General features: G+C 39.2%; 1 protein-coding gene across 3 annotated transcripts in view; it reads right to left on the reverse strand.

Moving 5' to 3' along the window:
• SMYD3 (SET and MYND domain containing 3) overlaps positions 1–15,620 on the reverse strand; it is a 427,585-nt gene that overhangs the window by 37,778 nt on the left and 374,187 nt on the right. For all 3 annotated transcript variants that reach the window (XM_075496038.1, XM_075496040.1, XM_075496039.1), the window contains exon 10: positions 12,693–12,867. In XM_075496038.1, coding sequence (XP_075352153.1) covers positions 12,693–12,867 — 175 coding nt within the window. The remainder of the gene's footprint in view (positions 1–12,692; positions 12,868–15,620) is intronic.

Raw genomic sequence — 15,620 nt, forward strand, 5'->3', positions numbered from 1 at the left:
TGAATTGTAATGAGGCTCCAGCATCTTATTCTTTATGTTGTTGTAGAATCCTTAATCTTTTTTTTTCAGTTCTTTAGGATATATCCACAATGATACTGTACGTTTTACCCATCTCATTATTTTAGGAGAGAAGCACGCCTTTTAAGTAAAAGTCCCTTCCTGATGAATTTCTGTGCACCTATTAATGTTGGGTTCCCAGGCTGCAGCTACTGGCACCTTACTGAAAATTCAAGCATATGTGTCCTGTGTTTATTTAGGTTAAAACAAGGAAGCATCCAACAAATCTGATAGAAGCTGCACACTTTCATGAATCAGTCTATTTTACAGGTTCCATCTGCTCTTAAGTGCTTCCCAGAGAACAAACACTGTGTCACTATACCACATATTTCCATTGCACTATCCCAAACACACTTAAGCTGCTGACAGATTAATGCTTAGTTCACTTGTGGCATACATTCTTGGGTTCTTACACATGTTCTTATAAGGAAATGGAACTCACTAAGCACTTAATCACAAGTTGGGGTAGTGTTATTGTATTGAATACAACACATTAACTTTGTTTCAGGAACAGGCTAAGGTATCTTTATATAAGCCATTGCTGTCACTAGCACTGCCAAAGACCCTGGAAATCAAATCACTTTTGTCAACCTCAGTTAAACAAAAGCAAGCAGAAATTTGCCAAAGGGTAGCCCTGGGGGCTAGGGATGAGGCACCTGAGGAGTGTGCAGAAATGGCCAGAGGATTGCGCTGTTTACTGGAATGCAACTTGTATGGCTTAAGCATGCATATATTTGCTTGAAGCCATTACAAACAGATCTTGATAAAATGACTGCAAAGACAGGGAATAATAGGCAGATATAAAAAACAATAGCACAAACCTGAAGTAAAATACAACCCAACTTGCTAAAGACATCAGCAATCCAGTTAATTGTGAATTTACCCAGCTAGGAAGCAGTAACAGCAAGAGAAACTGGTATGAGGATATGCAAAACGTGAATATACACTATGAATATCTGCATCTGTGCCTGGGAGAAAGGTAGAGCTTCATGGGGAACCCTTTACATCCTTACCTGATGCAAAACAAGTTCGATTAGTTCAGAGCAGCCAAGAACTTCACCTTGTCTTATGTTTAAATATAGGGCACAAAAAGGAAGGGATAGTGTTTTAGGGTGAATATCAGAGAAATTGTAAGTAAATTTTCTTCCATATTGAACCTGGTAAATGTTTGTCCGGTTCTGACCTTTGAAATAGATTTTATAGAAGAAAATTTGGTGCTTGACTCCCTAAGCAGACTGACCCCTCCAGTTGTATACACCACACCATTATCACCAACAGTGAAGGCCTTTTGCCACTGAACTGTGTATTGCTGACACCTTCAGTGAAATCAGGATCCACAAACCACCATTGATTTCTGTGGAGCTATGTCCTTCTCATTTATTGGCAAATTTGTTGTCACTCTTCCCTTGCTTAACTTAGCAGGGTCCGAGTACGCAATTCGCTGTGGGTTTTTATTAGTGTCACTGGATGCGGTAAATGCTCTATCCCTGGTGTTTTTCAAATGCAAAGATCAGGCGCAGTGACAGTCCTCGCCACTGCAAACGGGAGGGGAAAAGTCACGTCCCAATGCAATATCTGGAGTTGGTTGTTCATCGATGGACACAGTGTAACACATCACAGGTGTATAACCACTGTACTTCCCTGTTCTCCTCAAGGTATCAGAAGACAGGAGTACTTCCCTGGGACAATGCTGCTCTCAGAGCAAGGCAGGGGGTTGAAAGCACTGAGTACTTAATAAAATTAACAATTTTAGTGAAAGTCAATATACTTTTATTTGCGTCACAGCTTAATGTTGATGCTCTGTTACATGAAAAAGACCTTTTCTCCCCCCTCTCTCTCTTTCTTTCTCTCTACTGGCACAAGCAATCTTGCACAATTTGATAGCATCTCTTGATAAATATCCAGCATCGGTAGAGCTCACCTGCACTGCAAACATGCCAGCAAGACAATACACAGATGAACTGAATCCAGACGGGTAGCAACAGATAAAGCTTGAGTATGCATTCAGGATGTTATCTTACTGCAAGCATGTAAACCTGCTTTTCATCTCACAATTCTGAGATGCTGAATTCGTAGAGGTAATATTACACAACTTGGTTACACATTTTGAAATCTGTTGAAAAATAAAAGGCCTCACGCTCGTGCAGTACTGAGACAAATATCTAAGATAACTTATCTCTAGCTATTGTCATGAGAGCAAGCAACTAACTAGTGGGACTTTCCCCTGGTCATAAGCTACTTTGTGTGATTTTTTGTAAGATTTGTGAAGTTACACTGTGTTTCATAGGACACAATGTCTGTGTTTCAGAACACCTCAAACAGTACAACATGCAGCAATTTCCCGTTCTTCCCAAGCAAGATCTCCAGTCGTATTTACATAAACATTTTTAAAACATGTATTTTGTGCCACTGTCTAAAGCGAAGTTCTCCGCAAAATGCTGTGGTAAATCTCGCAAATTCCCTCTATGACAAGAAAATTAATCTCCTAAATGTTTTTCCTTTTTATGACTGTATATACTGAGGCTTTTGTTTTGTAGCAATGGAGGATCTAATTCCATTTTTCAAAGTCTGCCAAGCACACTATTGCATGAAAAGATTTTCTTTTCTCTTTCTCTTTTCTATTTCATCAACAATGAATCAAGTAGAAAGACCTAGTTTAGGATGCTTCTACTTGTTGGCTGTCACTTTTGCCAGTTTTCAGAAGACTTCTGAAATGCTGGCCAGCCTTAAAAGTACATTAAATCCTTGGTGTGCATCATTCAACATACCTGAATTAATATGGAAATGTATTCATGATGTGGCTGTAATGAACACACTTTCATTCCAGAACTTTATCTTCACTTCTGGCAGCCCATCAACCATATCTTCCAAGAGTGCACTGCACAGCTAGAGAAAGCTGATTTTCCTCTTAGGGAAGTGTTTGCAACTGTGGCAGTATCCATTTTCTTTGCCCTCTCTCTTTTTTTATCTTTTGTGATAATGGGGAGAAGTTAAAAGAAAAGCTTTTCCTCCCTAATTTTGATATTTCTGGGCTTCTTGTAATTGTTCTTTGGTTGCTTATACTCTTCCCTCTCTCCCTTTACTGGTCATGTGCGCATTGCATTCCTCAGTTTTCCTCCAAGATGACTTTATTTTGTTTGTAAAATACATATTTTTTAATTATTCATTAGTAGACTTGCATCATTTTCTAAAGGTGATTTTTTTCTCTCTGATATATTTATCTTACTCTCACTTTTATGAGCTTTCAAGGCCCTTTGGGCAGCCTACTTTCTGTTTCTCAGAGCCTTTTTCCTTAGCAATGCTATAGCCTGTCTTTTGTTAACCTTCCAACATTTGTAATCAGTTACTGTCTTTGTTCAGCTCTCTACCCACAGTCATTTGCTTTTTGTTTCTTCCTTCTTACTTTTGTCTTCAAAGTCACATTACTGAAGGTGATTCAGGCTTCTGTTTCTTGAAATGACAAACTGAACCTGAGAAAAGAGGTTCCAGTATACTCAAGGGAAGAGAAGAACATCTGGGAGAGGTAAGGGGCTGGGAGAGGAGAAGCACTGAATCACCTGCTTAACCATGGAATTGGATTATCTGGGGCTCGGCAGACATCTCAGGGTTAGATACCAGCAGAGAGTGTTTGGGGTTCTGGCCTAAAGCAGATAAATTTTCTAGTAGAAAACCAGAGTGGAAAGGAATAAAGAAGCACCTTTGGTGGCAGCCAAGGGAAAACATGCAGGAGGGTTTTGCAGGTGAGCATAAGCTCACATCACACCATCAACCCTTTCACACTAAATTGCAAAATTCCACATTTAGATGTTGTACAGAGAAGTAAGGAGAAGACTAGCCATTGACTAAATTTCTGAAGGCCAGGAACTGTTGTATTTATGAGGCAGTGCAACTAGTGCTTGTGTAACAGTCAATATTCCCAGCATTTCCTTAAGTAGTCCCCTATGGCACAATTCTACTGCTAATTATATGAGGCAGAGTGCTATCCTAATGTGGCTGTGTCATTTTTTTATACCAGGATTAGATAATTTAGAACTAGTTCCAATACCTCCAAACGTTCCCTGCATAGAAGGACTGGATTTTCTGGTTTTATGGGGTTAAGGAAAACTGACTAACAGACCTTGACCAGGTCAAGAGAAATACGGCTCACAGAGATTTGATATGGTGGACAGGAGTATGCATGAACCCGTTAAACAAGGCAGCATTATGCACAAGCTTAGTAAACGCAGGACCTACAAATAAGGATATTTCGGGTTTTCAGGGATGTCTGAGTAATGCATTCCTAGTAAGATCTTCCATTACATTGTAGCCCTTTTACTCAATAACTGATAAATTCAAGAGCCAGTGAGCTTGTAGCGTACCATCACACCAGTAACTGTGTGGTCTCTAGGATTTGCTCACTGCAGTAATTTACCTTTTCCTCTCACCTGCATGTTCAATTTTTTCTCTTCCTTTCCTGTCAACATCAGTCTGGGAAATGTCAGCTTTACTCAGCATCACCTATTTTGCTGCAGAACCTCTCTGACCTTCATTCTCTGGTTTCTCTGCTGGATGGATCATCTCACTAGGAATTTGGTCATTCATTGGCACGGTTCTTGTTTGACAATATTTCCTTCAGTTTTCTGGTTCTGCACGCCCCTCTTCAAAGCACCATCTTTCCATCACTCACTCTCCCTGGCCAATCTTGTTGATTCACCCTTTAAACAGACTCTATGTTCTTCAATTTCTTTGCTCTCCTTATCTGCTGCTCCTTTCCTCTTCCCTCCCTCACAACTGTGTGTTTCCTTTTCAGTAACTTTTCCACTTTTTCAATAGAAAAAATTATTGCTTTTTCATCTTTTTCAGCCTTTATCTCTAAGGTTGCTTAGACTGTTTTCTTGCTTAAATACCACAATTTTCCTTTTTCACCACTGTTCACATCTCCACCACTAGGAACTCTTAATTGATTTCCTCCTTAGAAGTACTGCCAAGTCTCCACTCTCTGCCTTCTCAACTCAAATTGACAATTTATTCAAACAAATAAATAGATATTTTCTGACTAAAATCAGAGTCTTCCTAATTCTCCCCCCAGAGAATGCATTGCTCCTTACAACTTCTCTGCTGCTATTTTCTGCATGCCCTCTCTTTTTTGGTCTCTTTCATCAGAGATAGTATTGTAAGTTTATCTTTCTTTTTTAATGATTCTCCTCCCCTTTGTCTCCCTTTTCACCATGACTTCTGCCTCTAAAATAGCTTTTTCAAAGCAATGCTCAGTTACTGTCAAAGGAATCCAAAACTCCACATATGCTTCATACGTGCCTATTTTTAACTGTTAATTGTTCCCTTGATATCACTTCCCAATCCCATTTTAGCTCAGGTTCTCATCAAACCTTTGTTTAGAATCTGTATGCCATCAACTCCCCCCTCTTCTTCTTAGCAAAATTCACACAGACACTGTGAATTCCCAAAAATTGTTCTCAAAATTGTTCCAGCTGAATAACTACGCTGCATTTTTCTCACAGCACACAGGTCTTTGTAATATCTACTCATGCATTTGTAGGTTAGTATATGAGAGCTTTGTATCTGCTTAGTACGTTTAATACTCACTTCTATTTTATTCACGTGTGTCCTTTAGTTGGTGTGTAATAGCAAGCAGACTAATGAAAAGAGCTCACGTAAGGGCTCCATAAGTCCCTACTTTATAAATTGCAAGTATGCATGTACAAAACAAAAGGAAAAAAGGATCCCCTGATTACAAGACAAAGATACCAACTATTACTGCTTAAGTTAAAAAAAACAAAACCAAACTGAATCTGTCAGTTCTGGTAGGCAGGTAGACTAGGACTGAAATCCTTATTCTAGACAAAGCCTGAAGCCCTGAATGGTCTAACATCTTAATCTGAAAGAGATCCTACAGTGCAAAAAAAATATCTCTACAGATGAAGTTATCATTGACAGAGAACACAGCTCTTTCAAGAAGTGTCTTAAAACACCTTGGAAATGCGATGTGAGAGTTGGAGAAATCAACACTTGTAGCTGTGTCAGAGAAAAATGAAACTCTGGGAAACTTGGTGATTTAGTTCACTAACATCACTAGGAGATTACTATCTGTAAAATTCAGATTCAAATAGCTCTTCGCATAAGTGAAAGGTGAAACTAGAAACTAAAACTGAAACTAGAAGCTGAAACTGAAGCTGGTAAGTACCAGTATACAAATATAGAGCTACTGGATGAACACTGTCAGAAAAATCTTGCAGCAATGAAGCTATTTAAGAAAGTCTTAGCCTACCTAAGAAATGTGGTATATACTGAATGAGGTACTGCAAATTAACACTAATGTTGCTGAACTTGGACGCATATGTGATAGAGTATATTGGACAACCTAGAGACAACAAAATTATGCCTGAAAAACAGCTGGCATGACTGGAGAGAATAGTAAGAAATTCTACCCATATGCACAATACATGAAAATGAGGAAAGGTAGATGGTGGAGCACTTATGGGAATGTGAGCTTACAGAATTCATTGAGGATTATGCAGCTCAATATCACTTTTGGGGACAACATGTGGTTGTAATAGAAGGATACAAGAAAAACAACTAGAAAAGAACCAAAGAATCGAAGGTGCTGGCGCTATGCAGACGTATGTAGCAAGCAAGCAGCAAACCAGAAAATCCATTTCCTATGTGGGAAATGGATTGATCAGGACACAGATAACTTAGGCACCAGACTTCAGACATAAAAGTCTTTTTTGGAAAAGGCTGTTGGGATTGGAGGGGTCTGGAGGGGAGGAAATAGGGAAGGAATGGAAGATAGGAGTGGGCTGCTGAAGTGCTTTAAGGGATTCCTAAAGATATCAGGCCAGGGACAAGCATGCTCCCTGTTTTTCAATAAAATAGGTACACTGAAGCCAGAAATTGTGCAAATATTGATACAAACATCTGTCTTTTGGGAGAATTACCTACAATTAACCAGAGAGAGTACACTTTCCAATTTATACTGGGTTTTCCTACCCAGAGGGCCAACAAAAAGGAACCAACTAGAGTTTACAGTTTTCATGGTTTTGTAACGTATATTTTTGTCCTTTCAGATCTGCACAACAGATATCCAAACTTCTCCAGAACACAAACCATCTTTAAGTTTCTGATTAAAATAACAAATATGCAAAAAAAAAATTTTACAGTGAGGCCTGTGTTATCTCCCATAAAGGATATGTGAGATAAAGTGGAGATAAAGTAGGAACAAAGACAATTATCATACAAATGATACAAACGTTCATATATATCCTAATTTTTTGAAAAGCTGTATAACATGACAATATACAGAGTGCAGTGCATGAGAAGGTCTGACTTACACTAGGAGACACATGTTCAAGTGAAGAATGTTTTTGTTAGACTACAAATATAACATCAGCAGTCTCTCATGAGGATTTCTAACTGCTTCATGAGCTGCAGCGGTTTGTAAAGATGGTCCAGCCTCCACTGCTTTATGCTAATAGTGTCAGCTAATTTCATATAACTCACTAAACACAAGCAGTGAAGAGTGATCTGCTATCAATAACCTGGGAGATCTGCTATCAATAACCTGTGAAGAAAGTGAAGAGGTGATCTTGGTGCTGTCCACTGTTTCTACCTGCTTCAGCAGTTTGTCACTATCAAGCTCTCATCCCTCTGTTGACTTCCTTACGTTGAAGGTGCACCAAGGCTGCTTGGTGCTCTTCACTCGCTTTATAGCAACAGCTCCCTGAGGTTCCAACGAGCTGTGATGCCCCCAGCCTTGCACATTTGCACAGACACAACCTAGTCTTTTAACAAATGTACCTTGGTCTTCCTTTCACAAACCTCTGATGTTTACTTGGGACTACTATCTTACCTTCTCTAGATGACAAATCAATGGAACCATTCATGAACCAAAAGTCAATTTCTAAATCTTAATTCACACCTTTTTGTTTAGACAATGGAAAGAAAGGATAACCCAGCTATTCAGATTTTCCCATGAGCTGTATTTTTTAAAATATCTTACAGTTCTTTAGTAAGAATTTTTTTCTCTTCTTTCCACACATTTTGCTCTAAACATTAGAGATAAACGCCCGCGGCCATTTTCTAAAACCCCAGAAAAGTGTGCGAGGTAGATTTTATTCTTTCTGTTCTTTGTTTCATTCTTTCTTTGAATTGCTTTCTCCACCTTCACATTTTTGTCTCCCTCTCAGGTGATCCCGGAGGTAAGATTTATGTTTACTACTGATGTTTTATGATTAAGACACTGAACTTTGGTCACTGAATTACTACTATCTGTAGGTTCAGAAATCTGCCAGCCACGCACAAGTCCCCAGGGGACCTCCCACAACCAGGGTGCCTATTGGCGCCGAGTCCAGACGTTAACCCTTAAGCACTAGCATCCCCCAGTGGTCCGATTTATCACTGCAGTTCACTTTTTTTTGAGTTTTCTAGGTACTCTAACTTTCAGTGTAAATGTAAATTCGAGTCAAGTCCTCAGAACTAGCCAGTACTCAGGAGCCTGCTGAACTCAGTAAAGAACCATATATATTTGATCATAGGTAAAGATGAAAACTTTTAATTTATTTCCAGTCATTGCATGTATCATTTGTGTATTACAAAACACATATACCTGTAAGAGCAGGATATTTTTGTAAAACACATTTGAAAAGCGGGGGGGGGGGGGGCGTATCAAACCAAAAGAAAGTCAGACTCTTTATTGGAGAGCCTTTTTGAAGAAGAGAAAATAGGTTCAAAGTGTCTTCCAAGAATGTTAGGTTCTACAGCTATTTTTGGCTTTTTTACAAGGTCATGAATCACAGAAAAGACACTATAGCAACCATCAATTTTTAATCTGCCTTTTGATTGAAGTTCACATACTTAGAAACTGCAGTCCATCATATCTATTGAATTAGAATTCTAAATCAAAAATTCCTGGCTGACATTTCATTCACACAATGAAAATTCAAGAATGTTCTCAGAAAATACTCAACAAGAAGCACATCCCAGCCACTGTTCTTAAACCCAGCTCTTTGCAAAACAATCCAAAATTGTGTTGACTGGGATTGCTGTCCCTGTTCCCTAAAAGCCCGCAGTCACCAAGGAAAGGGATACTGCAAAACATCACTGAAGAGACAGAGAATAGGAGGAGTGAGAAGAGAAGACAAATGATGCACATCTAACACAAATATGGGATGCTCGCACCTACCCAGCTCCCTCCCACTCCAGAAGCAGAACAGCCACATCAGCACAAGCCCCGTATCGGTGCTGACTCAGTGGAGGGAGGACGGAGGGGGAAGGATGTGCAATGCTGCTGGGGGAAGAGACAGAAGAGCACTTCTGCACAACGCTTCTGTATGGCATGAAAAGAAGGAATTTCCTCTCGTTAATGTTGGAGCCCTCCAGTAACTCCTAATGCTGCAGCGCTGGAGATGAAGGGTTCTTAATTAAAACAGCCCATCTGAAAATCAGTGGGACTTACACATTAGCTTTAAGTTCAGCAGGAGATTATGAGCAGTGCAGAACAGAAAGAGACAAACATGTTTGTTCTCTCTGTATCAGAATCTCACCAGACCTGATGCCACAGGAGCCCAGAGAGGTGACCCAGCTTTACCCCCTAAATCCAGAAGGCCCACGGTGTCACTTAGCTACTTCTTTTCCTCCTATTACTCTTGTTGCAATAGCTAGGACATCTAGTCCTCAGCAATAGCTGAGGACATCTAGTATCATCTATAACAGATGATACTTCCACTCTTTGTCTGCAGTGTAAGCACTGAATGCTTGAGACAAGGGAAAAAAAAACCCCAAACCCAATCCCCAGAACAGATGTGCCTCCTCTGCAATTTAAGGGCTAAATGCTGGAGTCCTTCCTCAGAGGTAACCTAAGGGAAGTCTGCCTTATGCAGTATCTCTGAATCCGATCCTTCACGAGCAGCAGTCAGCCCAGAGTGTGAATGTGCTGAGACATGACAAACCCATGGAACACCTCTTGCTGATATTCTGTTATTCTGTGGTTAAGGCTCATGAGGATTTTTGAAAGGAAGTTTATTTTTGCAAGCTGCTGGGTACTGACTATGATGTGGGGCAGCTTTCAGTTAGGCAAATGTCTTCACTTGTGTTAAGGCTCTTGGACAGACAGACCATCACCGTGACATTTACAAGAAAAGCTGTGTAGATACATTTGGCTTAGGCTATTCAGTGAAAGTACATGTAGTAGGTTTTAACAAATAATGGACAGTTACGGTTCAGCACAAAAGGAGAAGGCAGCTTTACATCTTGACAGCCACCATCTCTCCCCTTCCTTTAGAAGTTCTAAAAATATTAGAGAGGTCCTAAACAACGTTCCTCATAGGTTATCGTCACTACCTAAAACACAGAGGTTGGTATTCAGTATGACAAATCATTTTTAGTTTAACCATTTGTCTCTGCCAGTCACATGAAGTGGATGATTCTGAAAAAGTCAGCAACCATCATAATGAAAACATACATTACAATACAATGTGTCACACAGCACTGAAAATTAATCCTGCTGCTAAAGAAATGGAAAATGCACAATAAACACATTACCTGAAATTAAAATTGTTTTTGACCAAATCTCCAGGGCTTTTAAAGTTGTAACAATGATTTCCTATTTATATGGACTGCTCGGATTCTCAGGTGATTCCCTGTGGAGAGCTATATGAATACTTTTTCCAGAGCTGAGGAAAGGAAAATAGATAGCTATAATGGAACTGCAGGAGCAGCCAAGCAGTAGATTGATTCAACAGGAGAAATTCAATGCATCCCAAAAGATTTCCTGGGATTTGCTCTCCTGCTGCTTAGGGCACAATTTGTTGTAATGAGAAACTGAGAATTTTGTTTCAGGTGTGTCAAAGCTTGTAGTGATGACTTGAAGGTATAAAGAAAAAACAACAACTGAAAATCTCTCTTAAACAATGCCTTTGGATGAGACGAGAACAAGGACGAGCTCTTCAAGGTGCAAAAAAAGTCAAATATCTGATGTAAATAGCATTCTTTAAGAGATACTAATTGAATGCACAGTTGAACCCTTTCCTTTATCTCCAAACTCCTGCATTAAACAGCTTGAAAACTACAGTACACTTCAATAAGCAAAACAGAGAAAGCTTTATTAAATTATCTGGTAAAATTGCACTTGCTCTCACTGTAATCTCTGTTCTCGGAAATGTCTGTAGAAAAATCCTCAGTTTTCAGCTGTGAAGAACTGAGTTAACAAGTTATAAAATAAAAAACAAGTGAGATATTTTTTTTTATTTAATAAGGGAACATTTAAACAGGCAGACTACTCTGTTCATCTGGAGCACGCCACACGGTAGAAGGCTGGCAGAAAGCATGTACTGCTGCAGTACTACATACGCCCTGTTTGAAAGGTTAAGTGGGACATGCGTGACGTGAATTTCACCCTGAAGAAACGTGAGAATTTGTAGGCGCTCATGCCCTCCTCTGTGGGAAGTAATAGTCATGAACACCGAGCTTCTCTGCAGCTCTGCTGTACCACAGCCTATGCAGGTTTCTTGCTAATTACTTTGTAGTGAAAGCTCTGAAATGCTGTGTTGTTTCTCAAGTAAAGCCCAGAGTTTTATTCAGAAACAGGCTGCCAGATGAAATTTCCTCAGGCAAAATGCTGAATGCTGATGGCATCCTGGTTTCATTAGGGAAGACATGTAAAATCCGAGATGTTCATATTCACAGCAGCACATATTGTTCAGTGCTAGCATGCCCCTCACACTTCTCAACATCACACTATGTACTGGAACATCCCACGGTTTCGAAGAACCAACAGAGAAGAAATGGATGCTCTAAAAAATACCTTACCAAGAATGAACATTCATGCGTGAATGACGTTATATCTGGACATTCTGCACAGGTCTACATTTAATTACAAACAACACAAATATCCAGAACCCAAAGATTTGAGTCTTAGAGCTTTTAGAACACAGACCAAAGCAGACAGCACCTGCCCTTTCTCCACTAGATGACCAAAGCTGCATTACAGCTCCAGGCTCCAATTAATTTCAAGAGCTACTGCATGAAGTAGGATGTCCCAAAGCATCCTTCCTTACCGATAAAAGGCCATCAGACTCAAACTCTCCCAGTACATAGCACAGGAGCAAGTACTGACCAGGAGAGAAGAACAGCAAGTGCTTCACCACCTCGGCCCCTTCCCAAAATAAGGACCAGGGGCTTTTTCATTTCCAGTTGAAACTGCATTTTGCAAGATTTTTTTTATTCTCTCTGTAAGCTTTATGTATAGAGTATATAGAGAATATACATTATTTCAGCCAGCTACCTGTCCCTCAAGCTTGACCTAGCTCAGCATAAAACACTGATACCCCCATGGCAATGGAGTCTGAACCAGAAAGTCAGCTTCTGCTCAGGGATGGGGCAGCATCTGAACACATGAAACAGTGAGGAGCTAATAATCAGTTATGATTATAGTTCCTATTTTCATTTTATTTGCTCTCAGCCTGACTGTGGAAGCAGAATGGGAGTTCTGCCTCATCCATTACTCTGGAAAGCAAGGCAAGATGTACAGCAAGAAATAAAAACAGTAAGAAGCATCTAGATGAAACACAATCTTTGCTTTGAATGAGACAGCCCTCTCTTCCCCCATCTTTGGAAACAGTTGAACCAATTACATCTCTTACCTGTATGGTCCCAGAGTCCTGCTGCCATAATACAAAGCTTCTTCCCAGGATTCAAGGTTAATACAAGCATCCATGGCACAGTCAAGCATTTTCAGCTGATAGATATTTGTGTCTGGAAGACGACCCATATTGCTGCTCAAAAGATTCTGGCATCTTGCCAGAACCTGCTCCCACTCTGTTTGTTAGCCTTAGTTAAAGAAATATCTTTAATCCAACAAAAATACAAGTTCTAAATGTTGTTAGCAAGGAGTAAGAACTACAGGGCATTAAGATAAAAAAGCTGCCATCATTCCAGACTCCGCTTCACTTCTTGAAAACATACTTAAACTCTGAAGTGGTAGCTTAGGTAACTATGCTTTCTTTACATTTAGCAAAACAATTTCTAAAGAAGGCAGTATTTCAGCAATAAAGGGTAAAAGAAAGATGACAAAATGAAAGGATATTTTAATACATAACAAACTAAAATTCAAATACTTTTTATTTAGCTGCTGAAACATTATTATTTACTTAAGATACTCCTCCAAATCTTACACTCAAGGGCAAGAACCCATGGAAATGTGTCTTAACAAAATGTCTCAGCAGCTAAAAAAACAAATTTAATTTTTTATATATTAAAATAACGACACATACTTTTAAGCTGCCCAACATTTGGCTTAGAATTCTCATGAAATTAGAACCTTTTCTTGCAATTAATTTTCTTTTTCCTTGAAACAGTTGTAAAGAAAATTTTTTTTTCATGTACAGCTGCATGTTTCACGCATGAGAAAGAAAATTATTGCAGTTCTGATGTCTGACTGTAGTTCAGGATTAAGGATCTTGGCAGTAAAGAAGATTTTTACCTCCAGTGCTACAAGAAGATTTTTTGTGTGTTTGGAACAGAGGAAAAGTAAGCTGGGGCTTGCATTCACTTTAGTTGGATATTCCTTACCACAAATCACTTATTTTCATTACATTCTACACCGGTTTGACTTCTCTGTGGAACAGATTCTTCTCTCTCTGACCACACCTAAGCTGAATACCAACACTCCCAGATTTTAAATGAGTACTGTCATCTGGGACTTTACAGGAGTCCCAGAATGCAAGCAGTCTAAACACCAAAAAGGTACTATACACACCAGTAAGAACAAATCAAATAATAACAAAAAAAGACTTATAGTAAGAGAAGTAATAACATTGTTTGTATCACAGTCCTTTCCATACAATCAGCTCAAGGAAGTTCAGCATTTGTTTTCATGACATTACTGAAAATACTATTCATCCCAATCCAGCAATGGATTTAAGCATACAATGATAACCCTGTGATGAAGTAATTGGCCCTTCCTGAACATGGTAATATTTACATACTTAAATTTAAGAATGTGACCACTACGTGGCTGGGCCAGGATTTATAGCATGGTTGTTACAAGGCTAAACTAATTATTTGTGAATTGCTCTCATGCCCTTGGATTGAAAGAACCATATAAGGGAAGGAATGTGTTATTATAAAATTGCACCTTAACCTTTATATCTCTGGCAAACATCCATGTATTCTTTACAACTGATTAAGGACAGACAAACAGAAAAATGAGGGATATTATTTCCACTTGATACAATTTTTGTAGAAAGTACAAAGCACTGACATTCTTGAGAGATTACCATTTTAGCTGATGCATAGTATTAGTCTGTCTGCTTTTACTTCTCATTATACTGCTTTGTTCAGTCACTAGCATCTAATAGCAGATATGCTATATTGCAAAACCTGTTAGGACCAGATTTTCAGGTACGTAAACTGCAAACTAGAAACTCCTCTATCAGCTGCAACAGGACAAAAGAGAAGCTGACTATCCTGTATCTGCCCAAGACTAGAGGAGCTGCCCTCAAGCAGCTCTGCTACTGTTGTGTGGCCTGAGATGCAGAGGAATCCTTTTCTCCAAAATAACCTCCTTGCACTGGGCTTTAGCATCTCAATTTGTATGCTTAGACTGGAATTTGGGTCTGAGACAGTTCGCTCACACGTATTGTTTCAAGTTCTCTAACTGCAGATTTAGCATTACAACACTGCATCAGTTGTAATCAGTAGCTCAGGTTTTGGAAGTCACTAACTTTCTCAACTGTAGGAACTGTTATTTTAATTTGCTAAAAAGATTACATTTGCAGAAACTAATGACTATGTGCCTCAGTCAGCGCGGAAGGTTTTTTATTCATGCTTGGCAAGTGGACAAAACGTCAAGCCCTCTCTTCAGGTACTGCACTCGCCCGTGCATGCCAATTAGCACGGGTATTGTCGTGCAATGGAAGGAAAGATGACGCATTTCAAATAGCCCATGTCTGAGAACAGGAGCTGAACAGAGAACAAGGACATATTTTTTCAACCAGTCATGATACCTTTTACTACAATGTGTTTGATTCATTTTTAAATATCAGTTAAATCTGTAATCTTAATTAAAGACCCTAGCAAAATTCAGTAGGTGCGATTTCTCCTGCAATTAAATATAGGAACATTAAATAGGACCAGTATTCTGGCTCCATACTTTTGGTATAAAAATGATTGCAACTACATGTTGTATACCTATAACTTAACTTTCAGGTTAAAACATGGGCCCTGAAGTATAACTGAATGCCTGAAGATCTATTTCAGTATTGTCTGTCTCAATCCAGTGACTACAGAGGAACTTAAGACAGACTAGAGACTGTACAAAAATTAAAGTTAGGTAAGATGAGTGTGTCCCTTTTACTAACAAACAAATCCCTCTGGATTAGAAAGAAACAAACTCAGCTGTTTTTTTTTTTCTTACAATAAAAATTGTGATCACTTGTTTGCGTAGTGATACTCCAGGCTGGAAACTTGTTTTTTATGCTGCTGAAAAGGAGTACTGGAAGATTTAATTCTCTCTACCTCCAGAGAAAGCCCATGTTTCTGAAAATGGTAAGGCATCTTACTACAATAGG

This window comes from Mycteria americana, chromosome 3 (genome assembly GCF_035582795.1).
Source record: "Mycteria americana isolate JAX WOST 10 ecotype Jacksonville Zoo and Gardens chromosome 3, USCA_MyAme_1.0, whole genome shotgun sequence".
Classification (NCBI taxonomy): domain Eukaryota; kingdom Metazoa; phylum Chordata; class Aves; order Ciconiiformes; family Ciconiidae; genus Mycteria; species Mycteria americana.